The 27,768-nt window shown below is 47.2% G+C and overlaps 1 protein-coding gene across 1 annotated transcript in view; it reads right to left on the bottom strand.

The window, feature by feature from the left end:
• Positions 1 to 27,768, bottom strand: part of IQSEC2 (IQ motif and Sec7 domain ArfGEF 2) — a 77,090-nt gene that overhangs the window by 35,758 nt on the left and 13,564 nt on the right. The window contains exons 2-3 of the mRNA XM_052662800.1: positions 18,491 to 18,520; positions 5,410 to 5,505 (exon numbers count right to left, since the gene is read on the bottom strand). Coding sequence (XP_052518760.1) covers positions 5,410 to 5,505; positions 18,491 to 18,520 — 126 coding nt within the window. The remainder of the gene's footprint in view (positions 1 to 5,409; positions 5,506 to 18,490; positions 18,521 to 27,768) is intronic.

Raw genomic sequence — 27,768 nt, forward strand, 5'->3', positions numbered from 1 at the left:
ATCTCTTCTACTCCTCAATAAATAAACCCCATGATGCTGGTGGTTCTTTTTGACAGATAAGGAACTAGGCTCAGAGATGTAAAGTCGGTTCTTTAAAGTCACCCAGTTAGTGGGTGCCAGAGGTGGAACTGAAATTTGAGACCATTGCAAGTATTGGTCCACCATGCTCCCCTGCCCGTACTGTGAGACGGCATCAGTAGTGGAATAGGACCATGAATTAGGGCCAGAATGCTCTGCCTGGGCTCCATTCCCCAGGGCCATCTACATTTATTTTCCCCCCTGTGTCACCTTCATGCCAAGAGTAGAGACCTGGCTCTCTCTCTTCTTTTTCCTTCTTCTTCTTCTTTTTTTTCTTTTGGACATGCCACACAGCTTGCAGGATCTTAGTTCTTTGACCAGGGACTGAACCCAAGCTCTAGCAGTGAAAACACCAAGTGCTAATCACTGGACCGCTGGCAAATTCCCTGGTCTCACTTTTTATAGTGCAACCCCTGGTCCCTTCCCATGTACTACATTCAGCCTCCTCATCTCAAAACCCCACTATAGTCAGGTCCATCCTTTGCCCAGAACCATCCCTAGACATGTACAGCTTTTAAATCCAATCCAATCCAAGGCTATACACTGTCTACGAGGAAAACAAGACATGGGTCGCCCCTGCTCTTTATGAGTTGATAGTCATCCAGGAGTTTTACATGTACCATCTCCAATCCTAAAATCAGCCCTGAGAGGTAAATAGGCATTATCCTCATTGCACAGATGAGGAAATAGAAGCTTAGAGGTTTGCCAAGAGTCAAGCTGGTAAGCAGCAGAATTTGGACTTGAATAAAGGTACTGACCCAACTATATTCCCCCATTAGGTCATCCTACTTAGAAGAGGCAAAAAATAGGCAACCATTTCTGGCAGGATTGGGGCAGAAAGGAAAGCTATTACTCTTTCAAGACTTAGTACACATCCACTCCTGTAGGGGACAGGTGAGGTGAGGTACCCCTCCTCTGGCAGCACTCTGAGCCTATCATTGTCTATGGGGTCTCTCTCCCTTCTAGACTTGAGCTCTCTGACTGTAGGATCAGACACAGCTCATCCCCATGTCTCACCAAGGTTCAGCACAAGGCCTGTCTGAGAGCATGCAGGACAAATGCTTGCTGAATGAATGAGGTGGCATTTGAGCAAGTTATTAAAAGGAAAAATAACATCTGAACAGGTGGATACAGGGGAAAGGCATGGAGGAGGAAGGAAACAAGTTAGTAAAGGCAAGGAATTGGGACCAAGAAAAAGGCCAGTAATTTAAAGACTGTGACAGGGTATGCATAACATTTTTTCATTGTTTCAAGAGGGTTTTCTTTTCCTTACAAAAATGGATCATACTATAAGCTCTGTTCTGCAATTTGCTTTTTTCATAGAATAATCAGTCTTGCAGGTCTTTTCAGGTGAGTATATAGAGATATATCTTTTTCTTTTGATCTACTACAGAGTATGGGTGGATCATGAAAGAAATCCTACTGATGGACAGGTAGGTTGTTTTAATCGTTTGCTATTATAAGCAATGCTGCAATGAACATCTTTGCATATATCTGAAAGCAGTTTTGAAGGATTTCTAAAAGGTGAATTGCTGGGCAGAGAATGCACATTTTGTTTAAAATGTAGATAAAAGTTATTTCCATAGCTTTAACATTTTTATAGACCGGCTAAAAATAAAGATTATTCCTACTCACATAATCCTGTCTTCATCTAAGAAGCATACATCAAGCAACCTTTTCATTACGAGTTGGCTGAGAATGCTATCCTACAAAAGGGCATGTGATAAAGAGCTGCACAGTGTGGCTTATGTTTGCAGCTGGGGTTGGGGTATTTAGAAAAGGCCTCTAGCTGGCCACGTTGGGGTCTATCTAATAGTGAAACTCTAGAGAAATCTAGCTCTGAAACATAGTTCTCAGCTTGGAAGTATATGTAAATTTAAATTTTGGGGGGCACCTAATAAATTGGTCCCACAAGAAAATGGAACCAATTTGTACTCTAATCAAAGAATACACAATTTTGTTTCTTCACAACTGTTTTAATCTTCTAAATTTTGGTACTTGAAAGTTAGTACTTTGTTGTTGTTTTAGTTACATTTTTTAGTTACTTGTAAGCTTCAATATCCTTTCTCATTCATCAGCTGTCTACTTCTCTGAATTGTCAAATCACGTTATTTCTCCACTTTAAATGAGCTGTGCACCTTTTTCTTATTGATTTCCAGGAGGTTATATAGATACAGACAGTGTTACTAACCTTTGCCTAATATCTATGTAGCAAATACTTTCCTCTAGCCTGCTATTTCTGTTTTAACTTTGTGTATAGTATCTTTTCCACACAGAAGTTCTTAACTTTAATTGTAGCTGAAATTATTGCTCTTAACTTTATGGCTCCTGAGTTTCTAAGCCCTGCTCAGGAAGACTTCTCCTGTCTATTATAAAAATATTCTGGATTTTGCTCTGGTACTTTTACAGCTTTATTTTTTGCATTTGTTTTTGTGCAAGGTAGGGATTTATCTTAAATTTTTCTCTTCTATTTTTTTGGCCGTGCTGTGCGGCGTACAGGATTTTAGTTTCCAGACAAGGGATTGAACCCATGCCCGCCGCACAGGAAGTACAGTCTTAACTACTGGACCACCAGGGAAATTCCTTAAATTTTTTCCAAATGGTAGGATTTTTTTCCAAATCCTATCCCATTCACTGACTTCCCACTGATTTAAAATGTATTCTTTGTCATAAATTGAATTCTCATATGAATACGTGAGTTTGTTTCTAAATTATCTATTTTGTTCAATTTATGTATTCCTCTATTTATGATATATTTTTAATTTCTGTAGATTTATGGTAAGTTTGTAATCTAATAGGGCAAGTCCCTCCTCATTGTTCTTCTTTTTCAAATTTTTCTTAGTAATTCATGGGCATTTACTCTTCCAAATGAACTTTAAAATCCAACTGCCTGATCCCCAAAGAAAATACCACTAAAATTTTAATGAGAAATACACTGAACCTTTTGACCCAATTGGGGGTGTGTGTGTCATTTTAAACCATATTAAATTCTTCCCATCTAAGCATAGGATATGACTCTCAATTTATTCAAGCCTTACAGCCTTTGATGAAATTTTATAGTTTTCTACAAAGAAGTATTTTAAATTTCTTATAAATTTGTGGGTATTTTTTTTTCTTTGCTATTATGAATGGAATCTTTTTCTATTATGTCTTCTAATTAGTTATTGATGGTATTCAGAGAAGCTAATGGTTTGGGTGTATATTTATGTTGTATCTACCCACCTCACTGAATTTTCTTATTAGTTCTAATAATTTTTCCTTTTATTCTCTTTGATTATCTAAGTAGACAACCATATCATCTTCCAATAATGCTAATTCTCTTTCTGATATTTATATCACTTCTATTTTTTAATCCCAATGATTAAAACTTCCAGAAAAATATTGGTTCGTGACAGTGATAGGAGTCATCCTTATTTTGTTCTTGAATTGAATGGAAATTTATCGAGCACTTCATTGTTACATTTGATGACTGATTTTGGTCTCTGATAAAAATTCTTACCAAGTGAAGGTTTTCACTCATTCCTAGCTTACTGTACTAGTTATCTATTGTTGTTTAACAAATTGTCCTAATGCAGCAAGAGATAACTAAGGCACTAAGGGTTTTTAAGTCAAGAATGGATGTGTAATTTTGTCAGATTATTTTTTCAGCATTTATGTAGACAGAGTAAAAAGAAAAGATTGTATAACTATTAGTATAATCAATTATAATAACAGCTTTCCTAATGTTGAACAACCCCTGCACTCCTGGGACAGACCTTCACCTGTCATGATACAGCCTTCTTTTAATACACTGATGGATTCAATCGGAGAATCTATAATTTAAAAAATGTGTTTCTCTATTAATATGTGAGGTTAGGCTATATAGTTTTCTTTTTTTTTAATGTGCCCAGTGATACTAGAATGAAATAGGAAGCTGTCCATCTTTTCCTATTAGCTGATCATCAAGATTGGATAGAACCTCCATCATACCTGAACTACCATGTCTGAGGAGAAAACTTTGACCATCTTTTAAATTTCTTCTATACAGTTCTATTCTATTCAGGTTTTCTGCCACTCCTTAAGTGATTTTGGGCAATTTATATTTTCCTAGAAAACCACTCGTTTCATCTGGATTTTCACATTTTTTGGTATAAAATTGTACAAAGCACTTTCTCATGACTTTTTAATATTTTCTGAATCTGTGGTTAAATTCCCTTCATCATACTTCATGTTTTCTTGCCTTTTTCTCAATCATATCTGCCAGAGCATGGTCTGTCTAGTTTACTGGTCTTTTCAAAAAACATCTCTTAGTTTATCAAAACTTTTGTTTTCTATTTCATTAATTTCTGTCTTTTTAAAAATATTTATCTGCTTACTTTGGCTGCACTGGGTCACCGTTGCTGTGCCAAGGCTTTCTCTAGTTGCAGCAAGTGGAGGCTACTCTCTAGTTGTGGTGCGTGGGGTTCTCTTTTTGCAGAGCACAGACTCTAGGACATTCAGGCTGCAGTAATTGCTACACACAGGCTTAGATGCCCCACCGCATGTGGGATCTTCCTGGACCAGGGATTGAACCGGTGTCCCTTGCATTACAAGGCTGATTCTTAACCACTGGACCATGCGGGAAGCCCAATTTCTGGTTTTATCTATAGTAATTACGTAATTCTACTTTCTTTTGGTTGTCTAGAGTCTTGATTGGAATAGCTAGTTCATTTAAGCTGTCTTGTCCTCTAATAAAAGCATTTAAGACTACAAGCTTTCTTCTGGGAACCCCCTTGGTCATGTCCCATAGGTTTTGTTCTATAATATTCTCAATTGACATCTACTCTAAACAGTCCATAAATTCCATTCTTGTTTCCTCTTTAACACAAGTATTTTTAAACTTTCAAATGGGCCTAGCCTTTTCTGCCATTGCTATTAAGATTTCATTTTATACATTATAATCAGAAAATGTAAAATGTATTTATTTCAAATTATCTTGGAAATAATCTCCTTCTACAAAAGTGTAGGCAGATGGTTTCCTCTGCCTAAACACCTTAACCTATCCTATCCAACTGGCAGACTCTTACCCATCCTACAAAACAGCTCAAATATTACATATTCTAGGACCAACCACTCCCACTTTGGGGGGAAAGTATCTAGAGAAGGATTTTTAAGGAAGGACAAGCTACAAACAGGCTGTGAATGTCCTCTTTGGTCTCCTGGCCTGGTCCCCCAGTCTCTCTCCTCACCCGCTCAGACACCCATTCCACAATCACTCCAGGGGCTAGAGGAAGATGGGGGAGGGGCTGGCAATGATATTCATATTTGTCTGGAGGGGTGAGGGGTTGGGGGAGGGGTGGGTCTAGCTCTTACCTGCTCTCTGCCAGCCTGCCTGAGGGGGTAAGCTTCATGGAGTCAAGGACCTGAGTAGGACAGCAATACTGGTGTAGAGTATGAGACGCTGTGGACCTGAGAGACAGCGAGAGACAGAGAGAGAAAGAGATACAGAGAGAGAGACAGGGGGGAGGGGAGAGGCAGGGTGGGGAATGGGGACAAGGAGGTGAAAGTGAGTGGGGTATGGGAAAGGGGAAGACTGGGAGGAATGGGTGGTGGAGGAGGAGGGGTGGGAGGCAGGGAGGGAGGGAGGGAAGGAAGGAAGGAAGGAAGAAAAAAAGAAAAAACCACAAAGTCAAGAAAGAGAGGACGGCACTCGAACCACAAACAGAACACAACGACAACAGGGGGCAGCAGAGACGAAAGAGCTGGGCTGGGCCTCCTGTGTTCCAGGTGACTCCGTGGGGACCTGAGCCACGGAGACACTGGGACACCACAGTAGGGAAGGGGGAGGGGGCCCTCCTCACACCAGATGCCACACGGGGATGGAAGAGGGAGGGGGACGGGTGGATGAAAGAGAAAGGGAAAAGGTGTGTGGGGAGGGGGTTGTTCCCTCTTATGGAAGACCCCTCACAAGAAGGGAGGGAAGGATGGGGAGAAAAGAGGCTCTGGGTCCAAAGAGGGTGAAGAACCCAGGCTGGGCCAGGGTGGGGGAGGGTGTGGGAGACACTGGAGGAGGAGCGGGAAAGAGACAGAGAGAAACTGAAAGAGACAAGAAAAGGGTGAGACAGAAAAGGAGAGAGACAGAGAAGGAAGACAGTGAAAGGGCAAGACAAAAGACACAGAAAGAAGACGGGGGAGAGGCAGAGTGCCAGAGCAAAGGACAGGAGAGGTGAGGGCGGAGGAGAGCTGACAAGGTCTCAGTGGTCCTGGTGACAGGATAGGACTGAGCGGGAGGATGGGGCCCAGCGAGCCAGGGGACAGGGGGTTCTTTGCTTCCAAGGCCAGTGCTGCACCCCTAGCCTGGGGCAAGGCCCAAGCCCCACCCCCAGCGCTGTCCCCCACCCCTAGAGTGGGGTCCAAAGGCCCCTCTGCCTCCTGCTTCCCAAGATGAAAAGTCCAGTGAATGGGAAGGAGGAGGAGAGACAGCAGGGTAGTGAGGCCAAGGGCCCAGTCCCCAGCCTCCCCAGTGCAGGGCAGATGCTGGGAGTGAGTCCCCAGTCAGCCAGCCCCTGTCCCCCACGAGCCCCTGAAGGCTGGTTTTGGTCAGGGCCTGGCCATTCAAGAGCCCAAGTAAAGGCCAGGAGATGCAGCTGCAGGCCAGGCCAGCTGCCCACTATCTTGCTTGCTGCAAATTAGAGGATGCCTAAATCTTAGAACCTTACAGAGAATCCTGGAATCTGATACTCTTATCAGAGACTCTGGAATAATCAGCAGCAGCAGAATGACTGTTTCTCCAGGACCATTTAGGTGCCAGTTACCGGCCCAAGTCCTTGACTCATTAAACCTGAGACTCAGAGACCCACAGGCTGCTGGAATGTTGGTATTGGAGTCTCAGCTGCTACAGACAGCCCCACAGCGTCAGGCTAGGTGCCCGGGCAGCCACCAATCACACCCCTCCTGGGTCACAGACTGTGCTGCTCAGGGCTCCAGGGTCCTCACAGAGCTGGGCACCCAAATGCCCCTGGGCTCACCCACTCGAGCTGCCTCCCTCCCCCAAGCCAAAGGCCTCCAAGAGTCCAAGAGGGGAGCCAGGAACCAGGAAGCCAGGAGGCTGCTGAATCAGCAGCCCAGGGACCAGGTCCAGGCCTGGGCAGGAAGGGAGGGGGTCAGGCTGCAAGGCTGAGGCTGGGGGCCAGGTTCCTACCTGCTACTCCTCCCGGGGGGCTCCATGGGTCTGGACCTGTCCCGAGGGCAGGCCCCCTGGCCAGGGCGGTGCCTCCACAGTGTCACCACCCCCTCCTCCCCAGCCCTTCCCTAGAAGGAGGAACCAAGGAGGCGGGGCCAGGCCGGCTGGGCTTGGGGCCAGACTGCAACTGGAAACTTTGCTCCTTCCCCTGCTCCCCCAGGAGGGCTGGGAACTCCTAGTAAGAGGAAGCAGCTTTGAGAGCTTGAAGAGACTCCCCTGGGCCAAACCTCAGGCTGGTCTCACTACGTGCACCTCTGTTGGAACCTCCCCAAGTACCCTGTCAAGTATACGTTATTAGCCGTATTTTCCTGAAGAGTAAAATGAGCCGCAGAAACATTTAAGTAACTCGGCACAGGTAATAGAGCTAGTAAGTAGCGGAACCCCAAGGTCAGGATCTGTTTTCGCCATCCCCAAATCAGGACTCCATCCCCTTGGCCATATGGTTGCCCTGTAAATACAGAAACCTTTCCATAGAAGCTTTTCACAAACATTCTCATCTTCCACAGATTTAAAGAGACTCTGTGTGGTGGTTATGCTAGGATGTACCAGATCAAGTAAAATTCAAATCACCCATTTTGGGAAATCAAGATGAGGCCCTAGCCAATATTCTTGACCATTGCAATAAGCTCTCGCTGTCTTCTGCATTGTTTCCTGGATTGGCTAAGAGAAATGCTCCCTGAACAGAAAAGCAAAAATCAGAAGAAATGCCATTCACAATCTAGAGGCTGTTCTAAGGAAACTGCCCCTCCTGACTTTACAGAGGGGGAAATTGAGGCCTGGAGAAGGGAAGAGTCTTACTGAAGTTCATACCGCCTGTCAGACTAGAATCCAGGTAGCCTGACTCCCCACTGACCTATCACAGTAACCTCTCTCTCCTCCTTATGTGGGGGCTGGAGAAAGGAGAGAATTTGGAGGATTTGAAGGGTGTGAGGTTCCTGAAGAATATTCCAGATCCAGCTCAGAGGGCTCCTGTCCTTTCATAGCCCCACAGCCCAGGCCCCTGGCTGTTCTGAGCAGAAGGCGGCCCTGGGAGGGGCCAGGGGGCCAGTGATCTAGAAGGAATAGGAGCTGACAGGCCACAGGCCAGTCTTCCTGCCTTCCTGCTGGGGCAGCTGGTTCCTCTCAAGAAAGCCAAAGCTGCTGAGAGAGACTGGCCCTCCGGACCACCACAAAGTTGGCATCCGTGGGCCCTTCATGGCCTCTTCTTCCTCAGCCCACCCCCTAAAGCCCCATGGTCCTTAGGCTCTGGTCTCAGCCCCTGCTTTTTTCTCTCTCTCTCTCCCTTAGCAACTCTCTTGGCCCCTGTGGCAGCCACACCTTGTGCCCATTTTCAGTTACTGTCTTAAAAGTGGCACCTGTGACCCAAACATTCATCTTGGCCTGGCAGAAGTCAAGAGACATAAATTCTAGTTCTGGCCCTAAGGCCGATGCTGTGTGACCTTGGGCAAGCCCCTTCCCCTCTCTGGTGAGGCAAAGAACTTACACTTTGGTGCCTGGCAGAGCTGGGTACAAATCCTGGCTCTACTACTTTTTCACTGGGTAACCCCTCTGAGGCTCGGTTTGTTCATCTGTAAAAGGTGAGTGGCAACTCCTCTCTCACAGGTTTTTGTGAAGTTTCAGTGAGACAGATAGGTACATGCTGAAAAGTCTCAGTTGGAGCCTGAGAGAGCATGGTCCTTCAGCCAGGGAGGTAGGGGAGGCTCTTGGGAAACCTGTTTGTTTCAGGCAGGGGACGATTTCTAGGAAGATACCTTTTCATTTGGGCCACTCTTGAAATTCAGACATATCTGAGCCTGTTGGCGCAACTCATGTGATAATCCCCTAGGGGTTGAAGGGAAGGAATTAAGGGTGAGGAGCCTAACCCAACCACAGGGCACTGGCAGGGGAATGGATATGGCAGTGACTAAGGGCAGTCAAGGTCCTGATCTCATGGAGCTCATATCCAAGTGAGAGGAGACAGACATTATTCAACCACTAGTGGAATTAAACTGGGCAAAATTGGAGGTAGCAGGGGGAGAGTGTTCCAGGAAGAGGAAACAACCTGGGCAAAAGACCTGAGGTGGTATTTCCAGGAACTTCAAGGAGGCCAACATTGTTGACTGGAAAAAAGCAAAGGGGAGATTAGGGATATAGGCGGGGGCCCAATCACACAGAGTCCAGAAGCCATGGTAAGGTTTCAGTATTTATACTAAGAGGAATTTCGAAGGCTGTGGTTTGTGGATAGACCTGGAGTGCAGAGTGTCTCTGAAGTCCCTTAAGTTGTATGAAAAACATGAGTATGAGTGCATTTCTTGGGAGAACATTGTTTTTATCAGATCCTCAGATGGGTCTGTGATCCCAAAAGGGCAGGGAAGCTCCTTATATGATTCCATTCACTAACTGCCTGTCAGGCATCCCAGGACCTTCTGTGAGCTGCCCCCACCCCCACCAGGTGGTCTCAGCCTCCCCTCATATCTTCAACCTGTGCTCCACCCAGACAAAAGTGCCTGCAATTGTCTGCCACACTCTGCTCTCTGTCCTCACCTTTGCCTCTGTTCAGAAGACTCTTCCCCACCACCTTGCCCCCACTGCCATCTCTCCACCTCATGAGAGATGGAGTCTGCTCAGAAGTGGTGCCCTCTGGGAACCTGACTCCCCTGCGTCCTTCCCACCCTGCGTTTCTCCAGCGCTGTCTGTTCACATGCTGTTTCCCCTTCTGGCCAGGAGCTTGGTGGGGACAGGGGCCGTGTCTTATTCATTCCAGTGTTTCCAGCATCCGGCACAGGGCACCTAGTCAAAAAGGTCAGCTGGTATTGGGAGACAGACAAACCACACTGAGGTGGAAACTGCAAGACAGGCTGTTGGACACTAGAGGGCACTGTGGCCACTGGAATCCTGGCCTGCTGCTGGCACTGGCCAGGCCCACCCAGGCTGGTGCTGGGAAGAGGCAAGCAGGGAATCATGGAAACTCTACTCCTGGGTCCTGCAGCTCCTTGGCTCTGGGTCTGACTGACCAGGGTCCCGACCCCAGTCTCCCAATATACCTTCTACCCCCTTGTCAAACTATTTCTCATGATAGCCCCATCCCACTACAGATACAGCTATGGGCTCAGTTGCTAAGTCGTGTCCAATTCTTTCTGACGCCAGAGACTGTAAGCCTCCAGGCTCCTCTGTCCATGGGACTTCCCAGGCGAGAATACTTGAGTGGGTTGCCATTTTCTCCTCCAGAGCATCTTCCTGACTCAGGAATCGAATCGAGCCTGCGTCACCTGCATTGGCAGGTAGATTCTTTACCACTTGAGCCACCTGGGAATTCCACAGATACAGCTATAGTTCTTCACAAATGCAGGTACCAAATACTGCTCCCACAGCCTTGGCACACTTTTTTGCTCTGCCTGCAAAATGCTCCACTTCACCTCACCCCACCTCCATCCCTCACCAGTTCAGTTGCTCAGCTGTGTCCGACTCTGAGACCCCATGGACTGCAGCAAGCCAGGCCTCCCTGTCCGTCACCAACTCCTGGGGCCTGCTCAAACTCATGTCCATCGAGTTGGTGATGCCATCCAACCATCTTATCCTTTGTCATCCCCTTTTCCTCCTGCCTTCAATCTTTTCCAACATCAGGGTCTTTTCCAATGAGTTAGTTCTTCACATCAGGTGGACAAAGTACTGGAGCTTCAGCATCAGTCCTTCCAATGAATACTCAGGGTTGATTTCCTTTAAGATTTACTGGTCGGATCTCCTTGCAGTCCAAGGGACTCTCAAGAGTCTTCTCCAACACTGTAGTTCAAAAGCATCAATTCTTCGGCACTCAGCTCTCTTTATAGTCCAACTCTCACATCCATACATGACTACTGGAAAAACCAGGCTAACTTCAACTCATTCACCAAGTCTCAGTTTAGAGGTCAGTTTGGAGAAGACTCCTTGACCCTCAGGCTGGGTTAGGTATACTTCTGAGGGTCTCCCACAGCACCCTATACTTCCTCTGTTAATTGTCTGTTTCCTTCCCTGTATTCCTAAGAGAGGGTGAGTTTCCTCACAGGAGGATTCTACTATTCATCACTGTATCAACTGCATTTAGTTTCACACATGTTGTATGTGAAACTAAACTAGCATGTTGTAGGTACTCAAGAAATTATCTTTGAGTGAATGAATGACTAAATGGATGGATGGATGGATAGGCAGATGGATGGATGACCGCGGGCAAGTCATCTTACCTCTGAAGATTTTGGTTTCCCCCCTCTGTAAAGTGGATCCAATCACCCCTACTTGGTAGAGCTGCCAGGAAGATTAAAGATAAAGGTGTGTGGAATGCTCCCTAACAGTGCCTGATACGTAGTACACATTTTCTAAATCAAAGCATTTGTTAGGTTGAAAGAGGCTTTGTCCTGAGCCTGGAATGATCTCTCTCACTCAGGTTTACCATCTATGTGTGGAAGATAGCTTTAACAATAAGAAAACTATCATTTGTATTAAAAAATAACAAGAGCACCTGATATGTGCCAGACCTGAAGTAGGCACTCCCCAAGGAAGTAGGGGGCAGCCTCCAGTCTCAGCCAGAGGATGGGAGGCCAGGGCCGAGGTCAGAGTCATGGGAATTGTGCCTGCTTCTGGAGAACAGTCATTATGCACACAGCTGGTTCCAAACTCCTTACTCATAGATGAAAACCTGTCTAAGGGGTCATTAATTCCCTCTGTAATTAATGTAAAAACAGCAGGGTTTGTATTAATGGAAAAGTAAGCTCAAGCGTCAAGCTGATAATATTGATAATGTGTGCTTGTAGTTATATACTTCAGATAACTATAAATTCAGTCGCTGTACTAATAAAATGTGCAAATTCCTGAAACAACGAAGAACTTGAGAATAGTTGTATCATGAGTAGTAGCATGCCAGTTGTTCTGAGGCTATGAAAATCACCGTGCACTGGGAGTGATGGTAATACCCACCATGCACTTAAAGGCTGTTTTGGCACAAAATAAGGGGAAATTTTTAGATAAAATAGCATGTTCTGATTCAAGAGCGTGGAACTTGAAAGCATAGTGAGCAAAGGTCGACTTGCATTAGAGTATGAACCACAACCTTGATGGATGAGCAAGCTGACAATAGTAGGCCTCTGAGTAGATTGCTCCCCAGGCTCTGACCTCGCTTGTGAACACATAAAAGCTGTGGGCACTATAGAAGAAACACCAAGTCCTTAGTATTTGACCTCTACCCTCACCCACTCCTGGGCTTCCCAGGTGGCTCAGTGGTAAAGAATCTGCCTGCCAATGCAGGAGACATGGGAAATTCAGGTTTGATCCCTGGATCAGGAAGATCCCCTGGAGAAGGGAATAGCAACCCACTCCAGTATTCCTGCCTGTAAAATCCCGTGGGCAGAGGAGCCTGGCGGGCTACAGTCCATGGGGTTACAAAGAGTTGGACACAACTGAGCACGCACGGGCACACACTCACCCACCTCTAGGAGAATCCATTCCCACCTACAACCCCTTGTTGCCTCAATTTACCATAGGATGGACAAAAACACTGCAGTCACCTGGGGGTGGGCCCCAGAGCAGAAAGGTCAACATCAGCCCACCTGAGAGCAGAGGAAGGCGCTCCAGAGAGAGAAGTCAGTGACAAAACGATGACAGGGACCAGGCAAGTCATGAAAGATGAAGAGAGACAGGCACGGGCCAGGGAGATACAGAGAGAGGGGGGGCTGGGGTGGGGGGCAGTCTTGCTCCTTCACTTCTTGGTCCTATTTCCAGTTGGCATGAGGCCTGGCTATATGTCATTTACTGCTCTTAGATTCTGTGAGATGTAGTCTCACAACAGTCTCCCCCTCCCCACCCTTTATTCTTGAGCATGTCTGAGTGGGTTTCAGTTCCCTGCAACAAAGTGTACCCAGACTAAGACAAGGGAAAAATCAGGGATGTAAGTGCAGGGCTTGCATAAGCAAAAACGCATAAAGAACACTTAGGCAGGGAGGGGTGAATACAATTACAAAGTGTTTGCGTTCGTTCACCCAAATGCTCCCTCATTTCCTGACACTTGCGACCACAGATATGTCCTACAGCCGCACACACACACACACATCAACATCCAGGGGACACCGAGACAAATACAGCAGCAACCAGATCTGCTTCTATACAGACAGCCTGCTACGCAGCACTGTCCCTGTACTCCTCACACCCGCACAGACATGGAGCCACACCAAGAACACAGCAGTGCTGCCTGCGAGGTGAGGGCCAGGAACTCAGGCTCCACTGGGCTCTCAGCAGCCTCCCTCCCCAGCTGCCAAGTGACTCATCCCCAGGGCTGCTAATTAAAGCCAGGACAGAGGGGACGGAGACAAGGGGAGGGGAAGAGAGAGAAGGCAAGTTTATTTTGGTGCCAACCAGGCATGCAGCCAGCTTAGGGGTCACCCACTTCCTGGGGCTGGGCCAAGAGGGGGCAGGGGAACATAAACAGGAAGGAGAGGGAGAACCCCCGTTACCTCTTCTTTCTCCTTGTGAGCTTCCTGGGAAAAGGTATGTTCTTTGGGAAAATTACCCATCTCCCTCCCCACCCCTACCCTCTTCCTCCATCCCACTATCAGTCAAGTGCTACCTCTTCCAGCCTCTTGTCCTTAGAACTGGCTTCTCATCAACAAACTCCCATTTTAGCTTGCCAGAGCTGGTTCATCTGTGTCTGTAGCCCACTTCCATCTCCACCATGGATCTCCCAACACAAGACTGGTACATAGGGAATACTCTGTACGTGCTTCTGGAATACAACTGGGTTAACTCTGGTATAGTGTGGTGACCACAACTCTGAATTTGTATTTGAGTTCTATGGCAGGGGGGGATAGATTATTTTAACTTTCTAAGCCTTAGTTTTCTCACCTGCAAAGTGACTAAAATATATACTCTATAGGATTATTGTGAAGATGAAATAAGAAAACACAGGTGAAGTGACCAGCATGGTGGCCAGCGTATACGGACTTTACCTATCACCTAATAAGCACTGCTGCAGCTGATAAATCATAACCTACCTCGGGCCTGGGGCAGCAGCAATTACACAGAGCTAAGTTCCAAGCCTGGCTCCACCACATAGGACCTGGGGAGCTCAGACAAGCCACGTAAGTTCTCAGAGCACTGGCTCATATATAAAATGGGGATTTGCAATATGACATCATAAATTTACAGAAAAGATCTGAATCTGTCAAGGGGAGCCCAAGCTCTCAGAAGTAGCTCGATGCAATGCAGGAGCAAATTACCAAGGAGAACAGGAGAAGCATAGACCTGTAGGGCCAAAGGAACCCAGGAGGGAGGAAGCAGTCTGAGCAGGCTAGGGCAGCCAGGGAAGGCTCTCCAGAGTGCACAGGGCTGGAGTTGGGCCCACCGGAACCTGAGAGCACTGAGCAGGCGGTAAGTGACAAGGTTCCAGGCAAAGGAAGTGGTATCAACAAAGAGCTGGGCGGGGCCAGCGACCAGGCTGCACTGAACAGGAGGCCGCATGGAGGGAAGATTTTGGAAGCAGCTGGGGCAGCTCTGGTGTCTGGTGGTGTCTTGGGCATGTGGGGGAGCCATGGAAGGTCTGTGAGGTCTCAGCCACCCCAGATTGCCAGGAGGTCAAAACAAGGAAGAATCTTTTAGAAATTATCTAATCCAAGCTCCGGTTGGATAGATGGGGGCACTGAGGCCCAGAGTGGGAGGCCTCCTCTGGGAACAGAGCCAGCGCTGGCTCCTCCTCCCACTTCTCCTCCCAACAGCAGTGGCTCCGTTGCCATGGGGACGTCCCTGGCTCTGCGGGTGTCAACAGCTCCCCCACCCGCTCCCTCCTTCCCTAGCAACAGGCCACCTCCTCTGGCTCTCATCCTTGCTTGCCTGGCAACCCCAGCCTGGTGCCCAGGGCCCCCAAGTTGCAGCTTCACCCTCACTGCAGTGGCGGTGCCTCTAGGCCTGGGCTCCCTCCCCTTCTGGGTAGCAGGGGTATCAGCTCTTCCTGCCCCTCTGTTTTCAAGTTCTACGCTCCACATTTCTCAAGCTTGAATACCCCATAAATGACAATGGATTGGGTTAGGCGTTGGCTAAGGGCACTACAATGTGTTGTACCACCATTTTATGCTGAGCATTGTTTTAAGTTCTCTCATTAACCCAAAGAAGTCAGAATTATTGACCTCATTTTACAGATGAGGAAAGTAAGGATCAGAGAAGCTGTAAGTGACTTTGCAAACAACACACAGCTAAGAGGCAGGCTCTGCTGAGCACTAGTTTGTGACCTTGAGCCATTGTCTATCCCTTTCTGGACCTGGATTTAAGGTATCTCTAGGTCTGACAACTTCTCATGGATCCACAGGAAGTCCAGGCACCTTCTTCTGCCCACAGCCCTCTCACAACACCAGCTGTTCAGCTCTAATTAGACTCCACACTTCCTCTGGCACCCCATACTTGAAAGCCCTCATGCCTGGGGCCTTGCCATAGTGGGTTTTCAATCCACTGACCCTACTCACTCCTTCCTGTTTCACTTTCACAACAGCCAAGGTCTAACTCCTTTCCTTGATGTTTTCCTTCTACCCTCCTAACGTTTCCCCTCCACATACACAATGTTTATTAGATGAGGTAGGACCCTGGGGCTCCTGGGGGGGGAAATAGATCTGTTCAAAGTCATGTAACTAGAAGGCGACCTGGCCATAAATGGAACCCTTTGCTCAGATCCAGTTGCTGCTCTTATGTTGCAGATCCTAGCCTCCCTCCTCTAACCTCCTCTGGCTCTCACTGATGAAAGAAGGTGTCTGTGACCCAGCCCCAACCAAACTAGTCCTTTGTTAAGGAGCTTTTAACATCTCCTTTCCTGCCCAGATCTGTTTTAGTCTGACCGACTGCCCCCACCCAGCCCCCCTCACCTCTGATGCCTGCTGGTTTCTTTTCCAAGGATGCCCTCCTTACACAAAATCCGTGTGTCAGTCCTCTATGACCCAGCTCAGACACCACCTTCTCCAGGAAGCTTTCCCTGATGCCTAACTGAAGTGAGCTCAAGAATTTACACGTGGGGCCTGAGAGCATCCTCAGCTGACCCCAGCCAGCCCAGGTTCCAAGTTAAAGGATCGTCCCACCATGTTTACAAGATTTTGCCCCACAAGTGCTATTTCAGGCCAGCCCCTTCCACAGTCCAAGTTTAACCCTTGCTTCCACAGTTGCTGAGTCCTCAAGGTCCCTGTAGTCTCTTTGACTGTAGGTCCAGTGTGGATGTCCGGAAGCACATCTTAGTAAAACAAATGCCAGCTTTGGAAGCAGGCAGCCCAGAGTGTGAGTCAGAGTGATGCTGCCCCGCCCATTGCTCTTATTTCCTTGGGCAAGGCGCTGACCATCTGGGGAACCCCGTTTTCTTCATCTGTAACAATCCGTGCCTAATGGGACTGTTGTGAGTATTAAATAAGATCATGTTCAGAGTTCTTAGTAGGTGAGGAGCAAATGATAGCTGCTATGACTACTAATACTAGGATGAGGATGAGATGGCTATTATTATCTGCAAGGCTGTTGAGAGCTCCTGCCATGGTGGCTCAGCCATAAATTAGCTGCATGGCTGTGGGCAAAACCTATAACCAGCCTGAGCCTCAGTTTCCTCAACTGTAAAAGAATGATGGTAAGGCCAACCCAGCTTCCACTTACAGTGTCGCTGGGAGGATCAAACGAAAGAAAGCCCCTGACAACTTCTGTGAGTTGTAAAGGGCCAATGTACACTATCATATGATATATGATTATGCTATTAAATGCCCTGAGCTATAGGTCCTTGGAACACCCGTGCCGGGAAGAGCTAGAGACGCCTTCCATTGGGTTCCTTGACAAGTCGCAGGCATATCAATGGGGCCGCCTAGGGGCCTTGCTCAGAGTCAGCCCAAGTTGTCTTCTTCCAAACCCACAGTGGGACACTGGAATCAGTGTTCTTTGCTAGACCAGTGCCTTCCTAAATGCTAGGACAGGTTGTACTAAGGCCATATTCTTTGGCTGCAGGCCAGGACTAATTGTGTCTCATCATATACCCCTTGCCTAGACACTGGGCCTGACTGCATCCATCACGCTTCCCACTTCCCTGTTGGCCCAAGTGTGCTCCCATCCCACAGCCCATACCTTGGCACAGGGCACCAGTATGCTCATCCCATACCCCCTGCCTGGGATGCTAGGACACAGCGTGTCTCATTAATGCACCTCCGTTTGAATGCTGGGATCCTCTGCTTCTCCCATATCCACTGCCTGGATGCCAGGACCTGGGCTGCTGCATATGGTTGGACAAGCTGTGCCTTGCACAAAGCTTTACAACCAAGAGGGCATGAGTTGGGGCTGAAATTCAACCTGTGCTCTGCTCACTGAGCCAGGAACCCTGGTGAGGGGCTGCAGGAGCCCAGTGGAATGGGAACATTCCTCCAACTGATCCACTCAGTGGATTCTACTCTTCACATAGGTGCTGTGTATGTTAGTAGCAGCCCTGACTGGAACTGAATGACCCATCTCATGCCTCTGCTGCTGGGACCCATCTCCTTTCAGAGGCCCACCCCTGGCCTGGATGCTCCCTAACTGGGCCATATTCTGAGTCCCCTATCATTCCCACATGGTCCCTATCCTTGACACTTGTGTTTTCATGAAGCTTCTGATGGGTTAAGGCCTGGGAAATGTACTAATAGTTCTTGTCTCTATCCCAGTTTGACCCCCACCTCCTCAAATGGCAGATTGATCACACCCTGAAAACTCAGTGATGCTTGTAAGCCTTTTTCACCAAGCATGCAAAAAAAAAAATCCACTGGTTACCATAGGGTATATTTCTAATGTCTAGATTGTGTCACATCAAAAAGTCCATCCAAACAAAGCCCACTACTCAGGGCTAGCGCAGGCCAGGGTGCAGCACAAACGCCAGACAAGGGAAGCTCCATTTCCCTTGTGTCCCCTTCTCCTGGGAGGAGAGAGGGAGAAGGTTCCTGGTCCAGCTTTCCCACATGGGCCGCTCCAGTGTTCAGCCAAGCCCCCAAGTCAGTGAGGGTCAGAAAGACTAAGGAAGAGTTTTCAACCCCCTCCCCATGCTTGCCACATTCACCCTGGCCCTCCCACTCCATTCCATCCCCACCCCTAATACTAATGGGACAAAACCCCTGGAGTTGGCCCCCGCCCTTCCCATGAATCCCGAAATGACAAACCAGAGGCCCCCACCCCAGTCCCTGCCCCCACCCCAGTTCTTGCCCCATCTCCCAACTACTGCTAAAGAAACGAGGTACTGACCTGACTGTTCTGGAATTCTCACCATCAGATCTGAAAGAGAAACACAGAAAAAAAACCAACAACAGTCAGTATATGCTCTGCTCCTTTCCTCTCTCTGCTCTACACAGTGGCCTTGACACCTTTTACACATCATGAAAATGAGGGGTGGGGCATTTCATGCAGAGAGAATAGCCAGTGCAGAGGCCACCAGATGGAGGAGGGGCTGGCCAGTTGCTGGGATAAGGAGGAGGAGAGTGTGGCAAGGGTGGAGTGAGTGAGGGGAAGAGCTGCTGGAGCTGAGGTCAAGGAAGCGCCAGGGACCAACGATGTTCTAGCCGACTGGGTCACGGTGAGGAGCCTTCCTTGGAGTGGCTGCGGGCAGGGGCAGAGTCTGAGGTTTAAATCCAGAGAGATGGAGCCTCAGATACTGGCTCTGCCACTTAACAGCCCTGTGACCTGGGCAAATCACCCCCTTGCTTGGAATCTGAGCCTCAGTCTCCCCACTTGTAACACGAGGCCAATCCCCGAAGGGCTGGTAGGATGATTAAGCCCTTTGGAACCCAGCAGACAAATGCCAGGTATTATTAACAACACAGAAAAGGCTTTGCCAATTGCCTGGTCCAACCTGCTTATTTTCCGGATGAAGAAAATGAGGCTGAGAGGGTGAGTGAGTCAGCTGCTGGGCTCCTTTCTACTACACTGGTCTGCCTTCTTCATTGTGCGGCCCCCTCAGAGGCAAAGGAAGGACAAGAGAAGAGAATAGCATTGGGGACACAGCACTGAGGGGACTGAGAGAATGAGTGAAATCGGAACCACACCCCTCCGGCTACTCCTCCCTAAAAGAGAGAGAGAGTGTGCGTGTGTGTGTGTGTGTGTGTGTGTGTCTGTGTGTGTGTCTGTGTGTCTGTGTGTGTGTGTCTCTGTGTGTGTCTCTGTGTGTGTCTCTGTGTGTGTGTGTGTAGGGGAGGGACACTGGGGCTGTCATTAGAGGTGGGGAGGAGGAGGAAGAAGAACCAGGGTGCTAGGAAGAAGTGGGGAGAGTGTGTGAAGCGACTTCCTTGTCCCCTCTCTGTCCTCTTCCTCCTTTTCTCCCCTCCCTCCCCACCCCCCCTCCCCACCTCCACTTCGGAGGAGACAGAGATGAACACATCACAGGCTCTGTCCTCAGGTGAGAGAACTGAAAGCGAGAAGCAACCCGAGTGAGGCCCTGAGTCAGGGGAGAGTCATCTATGCTGGGTGTAAAGTGAGAGGGACACGCGGAGAAGGGAGATGGAGCTCAGCGTGAGTATCTGCTGCAAGAGTGAATGGAGCACCCACCGGCCAGGGAGGGCAGGCAAGCATCTGGTTGCAGGAGCACAGACAGTGGGTGAGGCCAGTGCTTCCAGTTCTGCTACTTACTAGCCACATAATCCCGGGGAAGGCACTGTCCGATGTCCCGCCTCAGCTTTCTCACTTGTAAAATGACATGACAGGGGAAGGGAGGGGGGCAGGAGGGTGGGGTGGCTGTGAGGTTCAGCCTGGCACAGTAGACAACAGTAGGTCCAATCTTTAGCCTCTGCAGCCCTCTAAAGGGACAGAGGATTAGGGCCACGGAGCACCTTTTCACGTTTATTAAAACTTCCATCTCACCCTGCCACAATAAGATTGCTTCTGAGGCCTGGCTCAATCATTTGCAGGTACCAGATTGGATAGGCCTTATTCAATGACTCCCCAGCTGTCGAGAGAATGGAGGCTAAGCCCCTCAGTGTCTCTCCCTAACACGAACCCTCTACTCTGGGCAGGCCGATCTCCTCATCACTCCACCCCAAAATCTCCAGCACACATGTATTCAATCTACTATATAACAGGCCCCAAGTCAGGAATACAAGCCCTCAAGTTGCTCACAGACTGGCCCCCTGCCTCGATCTACTTTAGGGCATAAGCCACATATATAGTAACCTGCAATGACATGTGAACAATCACTGAGCACCTACTATGTACCAGGCAAGGTGGTGGGCTCTTTTGACACATGATCTCCTTTGATCCTGCAAAGTGGGAATTACTCAGCCACTTTTAAGATGATGAAACTGAGACTCACAGAAGTTGAAATGAGTTGTCCCATAGCACACAAGTAGGGGGGCCTGGCCTGGACCCCAGAGTTCTCAAAAGGCTTGGCTATACTAACTCCCATCCTCAAGAGTGATGCTCAATAAACAGTAACTGACTGAAGTCTATGAGTATAGTGACCATACTTTTTGAACCTAAGAAAGTGAAGTCGCTCAGTCGTGTCTGATTCTTTGAGACCCCATGGACTGTATCCTGCCAGGCTCCTCCATCCATGGGATTTTCCAGGCAAGAATACTGGAGTGGGTTGCCATTTCCTTCTCCAGGGGATCTTGCAGACTCAGGGATCAAACCCAGGTCTCCCACATTCCAGGCAGACTCTTTACTGTCTGAGCCACCAGGGAATCTCTACTGAACCTAAAACTCAGGCATGTAATGAGAACAAGGATTTTGACATTGCTGCTTCCAGGTACAAGGGGCAATCTGGCAGATGGGAGAATAAATGGCAAAATATTGACAGTCTTGAACCTTTGGGGGATGTATAGGGACAGCAGGGCAGAATAACTGAAAAGAATATAAGCCTTTGAAATGCCATACTGGGGTTTCTGCTCTCGCCTCTTGGATCCCCTGCCTCTCATCTTGCTCCTCCAAGTCATCTATAAAAAGTACCTGGGGAGGAAATAAGGTGCCTCTCTCCCAACAACCCACAATTATATAAACAAGGCTGTCCTCTGAGAGCTGAGAAATGCATCAGAAACGAGATATGCAGTTACCTGAAAGAGATGGTTTCTTAACAGCATTTGGGCAACATGTCTACAAGATCAGCTGTCCAACAGAAAGGAGATTGGACACAAAGAGAAGGTACATATTTTCAAAGGAGACTTGAAGACCTACTGTGTATAGGGCTCTTCCCGGAAGCATCCTGAGGAGAAGGGGTGTGCCCTGGTCCAGAGAAGCATCTCTAAAAGCTAAGAACCTGGCTTGGCACAACCAGAGACCTCATCTCCCAAACATCAACTTGTCTAACTGCAAGTCTCTTCAATGGACAACAACATTCTCTCACTGGCTGCCAAAGGAACATCTCTCAAGCACAAATCATGCATGTGTGCTAAGTTGCTTCAGTCATGTCCGACTCTTCGCAACTCCATGGACCGTTGACCGCCAGGATCCTCTGTCCATTGGATTCTCCAGGCAAGAATACTGCAGTGGGTTGACATGCCCTCCTCCAGGGGATCTTCCCAACCCAGGGATTGAACCTGAGTCTCTTACGTCTCCTACATTGGCAGGCGGGTTCTTTACCACTAGGGCCACCTGGGAAGCCCAGTTTTTTTCAGTTGTATGATCAATTCTCCCTAAACTCTGTGAGAAGTGCATTTCTCCTCTCAATGCAATCTGACACATCCCATAAGCCATCAGACTTTTTTTTTCCTTTGAGACATCGTCCTTACTGCAATCCAGACTGGTTGCTCTCCAGGCCTGCACAAAGTTGCACTAAGATCTCCTCCATCACTTTGGGATTCCCTTCAATTCTCTTCTGTGTTAATTTTTTGCTTCCTCAATTTCTTGGCCTTTTTTTCTGAGTTTACGCTTGCATTTTGCTGGAGCACATTCTCCAGTGCTTCCTGAGAAAGGAGACCTAGGACATAAAATCTTTAGATCTCCTGTCTGAAAATGTCTTTATTATGCTCTCACCCTTGATTGATAATTCAACTCTGTACAGGCTTCTAGGTTGGAAATTATGGTCCTACAGAATTTTGAGAATGTTGTTCCATTGTCTCCCAGCTTCCAGTGCTGCTTTTGAGAAGTCCAATACCCTTCTTTTTCCTGATACTTAGTACATGATATGTTTTTTCTCTGGAAGCTTTTAGTTGCTATTGCTGTTCAGTTGCTTAGCTGTGTCGGAATCTTTGTGACCCCATGGGCTGCAGCATGCCAGGCTTCCCTGTCCTTCACTATCTCCTGGAGTTAGCTCAAACTCATGTCCATTGAGTTGGTGACATCATCCAACCATCTCATCCTCTGCTGCCCCTTTCTCCTTTTGCCCTCAATCTTTCCCAGCATCAGGGTCTATTCCAATGAGTTGGCTCTTTGCATCAGGTGGCCAAAGTATTGGAGCTTCAGCATCAGTCCTTCCAATTAATATTCAGGGTTGATTTCCCTTAGAATTGACTGGTTTGATCTCCTTGCTGTCCAAGGGACGCTTAGAGTCCCTTGGAAACTTTCAGAATCTTCTCTTTATTCTGCTATTCCAAAATTGTGCAGTGGTGTACCTTGGTGAGGGTCTTTTTGTCATTTATTTAGCCGGTTACTCGGTGGGATTTTCACTCCTTTGGTTCTGAGACATGCTCTTTGATCCTTTCCTTCCTGCTGTTCCCTCCATACTCTATTTCCAGAACTCTTATTGTTGGATGTTGGAGTTCCTCAGCTGATCCTTCCATGCTTTCATCTTTTCTGTTGTCCATCTCTTCATCCTGTTTTTCTGCTTCCTAGGATACTTCCTCAACTTTTATTTTCTAACCCTTCGGCTAAAATTTTGAGTTGGCTCTTGTTATCTTAAATTTCCCAGGTATCTTCTCCTCCCTTCATTACCTCTGCTCCAAGCTTTTTCGGTTTGTTTACTTTTTGGGTCATTCTTGCAGGTTGATGGTCTTCCTCAAATAGCTCTGTACTACCTGATCATCTCTGGCTACCTAAGCCTTTTTTTTAAATGTCAGTTACATTAAGGTTTAATTTACATAAAATGAAATATACCTATTTTAAGGGTCCTCAGCTGGTGAGCCCTGGTGATCAGTTCCCATGACACTAACAATCTCTGTGTGTAGGTGGAGCTGGCCAGGTGATGGGCTTCACTAGAGAGTTAATGGACTAAGAGCCTATTCTTTGGATGGAAGACTCCCAAATATCATCTTTAAGAGGCCTTTGTCTGGGGTCTTTCAGTTTCCCCAGAGAAGAATCCTTTTCTCTTGTGTGCTCCTGACTTTGGTGTCCTGAAGTAGGTAAGTGGAACAAGTTTGGGGTTCCACTGTTTTGGGGGTGCAGGTCACTTTGCTTGCAGCCCTGTTTCACCCCCAGAGGCTCATAACTTCAATTTTGCCAAAGAATCACCCTCCATCTGCAGAGATTGAAGCCAGTGGAGGCAGGGGGTGTCCCTGACTGAACGGGGTTGGGGAGGAGCCAACATGGTCTGTTCACAGTCTTTCAATATTCTCCCTGTTTTTGGTTCTATGCCTCATCCTACTTTCCATGCTTCATGGTACCTCTGATCCCCAAGCATTTCTGGGGCTCATTGCATGGAATAGTTTACTTCTGGTTAGCATCCCAGACCTCATGTTTCTACCTTTTTTATTCCTTTACTCATATTTCAGTGGAATTTGTGAAAGCAGCAGAGATAAATAAGTTTATTCAACTTGTTGTATTTAACAGGAAGCTCCCCTTCTTATTCCAGCCAACTCTTATTCATCCTCCGTGACTCATTTAGGCAAGACCTTCTCCAGGAAGCTTATCTTAATACCCCCTCTTGGATGAGGAACCCCTCCCCTGTTCTCCCACAGGATCCTTTTCTTGCCTCTATCACAGCCCTGATCGAACTGTTTTGAAAGTGTCCGTTTCCAAGCCTGGCTCTCCCTGCATACTGGGATCTCCTGGCAGTCTGGGCCGTGTCTTAGTCATGCCTGTGCCCCAGTTCCCAGGGTCTGATCCACAGGGGTACACAGTAAATATGTGGGGATGGAATGAATGAATAAATAAATGACTATAAGTATGAATCAGACCTAGCCAGAGGGACCATCTAGAAAGGGAAATAAGCTGAACACAATTGTTCCTATACAAGACCAGTTCCCTAAAAGCTCCAAGTTCCCTAAAAGCTGTTATGTGCAAAGATGCCTACTGCAGTATGATTTAAACCAGTGAAAAAAACAGGCCCAGTGTCTATGCCCTACATTGAGAGGATGGTTAAGTACATTATGGTATATCAGTTGCCATTAAAAATGATGCTTCTAAAGAATATGCAATTACATGGGGAAATGTTCAAATGAACAAAGCAAGAAAAAATTATACCTGCTGTATTATTTCAACCATATGAAAAGAATTCAGAGAATAAAGGAAATACATCAAATGTCCAGAGTAGCTGCCTCTGTGTGTTGTAATTATGGATAATGTTTTTCTCCTCTACTTTTCTAAATTTTCAAATGGAAGAATGTATTAAATGCATAATTTTTTAAAATTTCCTAAGAAATGAAGGTAAGAATCCTGAGATACTCATGAATAAAATATTGTGAAGAGGACCCAGGAAGGCTTTGGCCTTCACTGACCAGAGACACAGAAGGCCCAGTCCCTGCCCTCACTGCAAAGCAGGACCTAGTTCAGGAAGCCAAAGGAGGATCATGGAGTTCAGCTTATTACAAATTGCAATATCATAAGCTGTACTGGGAAACAGACGCTCCAACACTGGATATCACACTTTAGAGGCCCCTTCCTGTGAGGTAAACGGTCTGTGGGGAAAGGGAATATGCCCATTAGGATCTCTGGCCTTTTCCCTTCTAGACTTCACTCAGGTACTCAGAACCCAGAATTGCCTGTCTATATTTCTTGAGCTGACTTGCAGGAATTGTGTGGTCTTATTATCCAGGTCCATCTGCTAGGGTGGCCAATGGGAAAGGAAAACAGTCAGGGCTTGGATGTGGGCTGGGATATCCATATACATCTCAAGGTTCCATATGAGCTACAAGTGGTGAGAGAAGGGGAAAGGGCTAATGGCCTCAACTGGTACCTTGTATGGGCCACATAAACATAGAAGCAGGCAAGTCCATAGGTCCCTAGGCCTCAACGTTGGTAGAAGGGCCTAACTTTGAGTCTTAGACAGATCTGGGTTCAAATCTATTTATTTGCTGTACAACCATGGGTGAATCCATTCCCCTCTCTGAACCTCAGCTTCCTCAACTATAAAATAGGTATACTAATTCCAATCTCAGAGAGTTGTTGCAAGGCTTACTGGGGGCACAATGGCTTCGAGGTTATGAGTACAGGTTTCGTGGTCAGACAGGTCAAGGTTTGAATCCTAGCTCTGCCCCTCCTAACCGTATGATTTACATCTCTAAGACACAGTTTGTTTACCAATATGATAAAGATAATAACAGTACTGATGAAGTTGTTGGAAGGATTGTGGTTGTAATGAATACATAATAACATCAGAAAATGCTCAAATGAGAAAAGGCTGCTTAATAATGGGCATGCAAAGATTGGCTACGGTAGGGCTGACTGAGCCTCCTGCACCGCCATCCTCCTGACCAGCTTTATTTTTCTCCAAAGCACTTACCACTATTTGACATGTTTTGCATCTTCTTGTCTGTTTCTTTTCTGTCTCCACCCCCTACATTCACACACTAGAACGTGAGCTCCGCAGGGCAGAAATCTGTTTTGTTCACTGTTTCCAAGTGCCTGAAACAGTGAGAGAGTGAAGATGTTCCTCAACAGTCAAGTAGATATCCGCCATGTAGACAGGGGTATAAGGTATTCTCAGCCAAGAGAACAGCCAGAATACAGGCATGGAACCACAAAGCAGTCCACTTTGCCAAGGGTATCCTAGACAGTTCTGTACAGTTTGAATGCAGGGTGAGGAAGGGAACAGAGTGGCTACAAAGATGAGTGGGACTGTGGCCTGACCCAAAGGAGCACGTGAGAGCTTTCCTAGACCACAAGTGGTGTGAAAGCCAACTTGTGACAGCCAGGAAGTAGAAAAGCACTAGCGGAGGGGCAAAGATGCCTTCCAAGTTCGACTGTCATCTAAATCATGATGATGTGGAAGGCCAAAGTTAAAATGTTTTGAAAGATAGTTCAGGTGGAGGGAAGACTCCTTTCTAAGGGGCAATCTGAGCCAGGAATCAGACCTAGAAAAGACAAATAGGCAAGGACAGAAGTCATATGGAGGAGGTAATAGTGATATGCAAGAAAATCTTATAAGATTAATTAAAGAGAATAACAATTAGATGAACCTCAGGACAAATCAGAAACCTTGTTGGAGAACATTTTTAGCAACAGGTCCACATGACACTGAATGGAGCCACGTGATCCACAGGCCAAAATGGTGGTGGGGAAACAAAATGAAAGCCATGGTGGTTTCAGTTGCCAGTTATCTTTCTGTTGATGATTACTCTTCTTCTAGTCATTTGTTACCACTACTCACTGAAAAGTCCTGGAATGACAATGAGGATGATGATAAAGGTTGCTATGTACTTCAAAGGAAATATTTGCCCATCCCTTTTCAAATTTCTTCTTCAGAAAATAGAGAGGCAAGTATCACTTTACATTTTTTATTTTAAAGAAAAAAAGACAGGCAGAGACTACAACAAAAACAGCACTGAACAAGAGTGTGAACTTCATTGTGTAATTGCAGGGGAGCCCCTGGGGCTTGGCCTAAGGAGTGACAAGGGCAAATGCTGCTTTCTAACCTCCCTCTCCTTTCAATCACTGAAGCAGGCTTTATTTGGTCTTTAGCATTTCTGCCTTCTAATAATCCAAAAAGGATAAAGTGATTATTAAGCACCTATAATGGTCCAGGACTTGTGCTATCTTCATAACAGCTGTGCAAGTTCACTAGTATTCTTCTGATTGTATAGGTGTGAAAACTGGGGCTCAGAGCAGTAATGTGATTTACCTAGAGTCACACAAATAATAATAAATAGTGGAGTCGGGATTCAAGTCTATGTTTGTCTGATTCCAAAACCAGTGCTTTTCATTGCTACAGCTGTGGCTTCCTTCTGTCATGCCAGAGCTAGGTAGCACTTCGTTTCCCCCAGCTTGGCCTCTCTCCCTCACCTGGCTCTGATACCCCCTCCATACCATAAGCATTCAGGGGTGCTTCTGAAAGAGACAATACTTCAAGGATGGAAGGGGGCACCCAAAAGGGAAGGTGGGGTTAGGCACAGGTACCACCGCCCAAAGCAGCTTAGCACTATGACAAATAGAGAGAGAGAGAATGAAAATGAAACTGGCTCTCCAGCCCTCCCTTCTTCCTTCCCTCTGCTGGAGGCAGAACGATGGAGGTTCAGCCATGATGGGAGAGAAAGTGGGTGGAAGGGAGAGCAGCGAGAGCAGCCTGCTATTGCAGAAGCCTCAGCTCAGCCTCAAAGCCCCCTCCTGCGCATTTGGGGCCTATCGCTGGCCCACCTGCTTCCACTGCCTAAGCAAAGGAGGCCAGGCTGTTCTCCAAGCACCCACCCAATCCTGCCAAAGCACAGCTCACAGCAGACTCAGACCCT

This window comes from Budorcas taxicolor, chromosome X (genome assembly GCF_023091745.1).
Source record: "Budorcas taxicolor isolate Tak-1 chromosome X, Takin1.1, whole genome shotgun sequence".
Classification (NCBI taxonomy): domain Eukaryota; kingdom Metazoa; phylum Chordata; class Mammalia; order Artiodactyla; family Bovidae; genus Budorcas; species Budorcas taxicolor.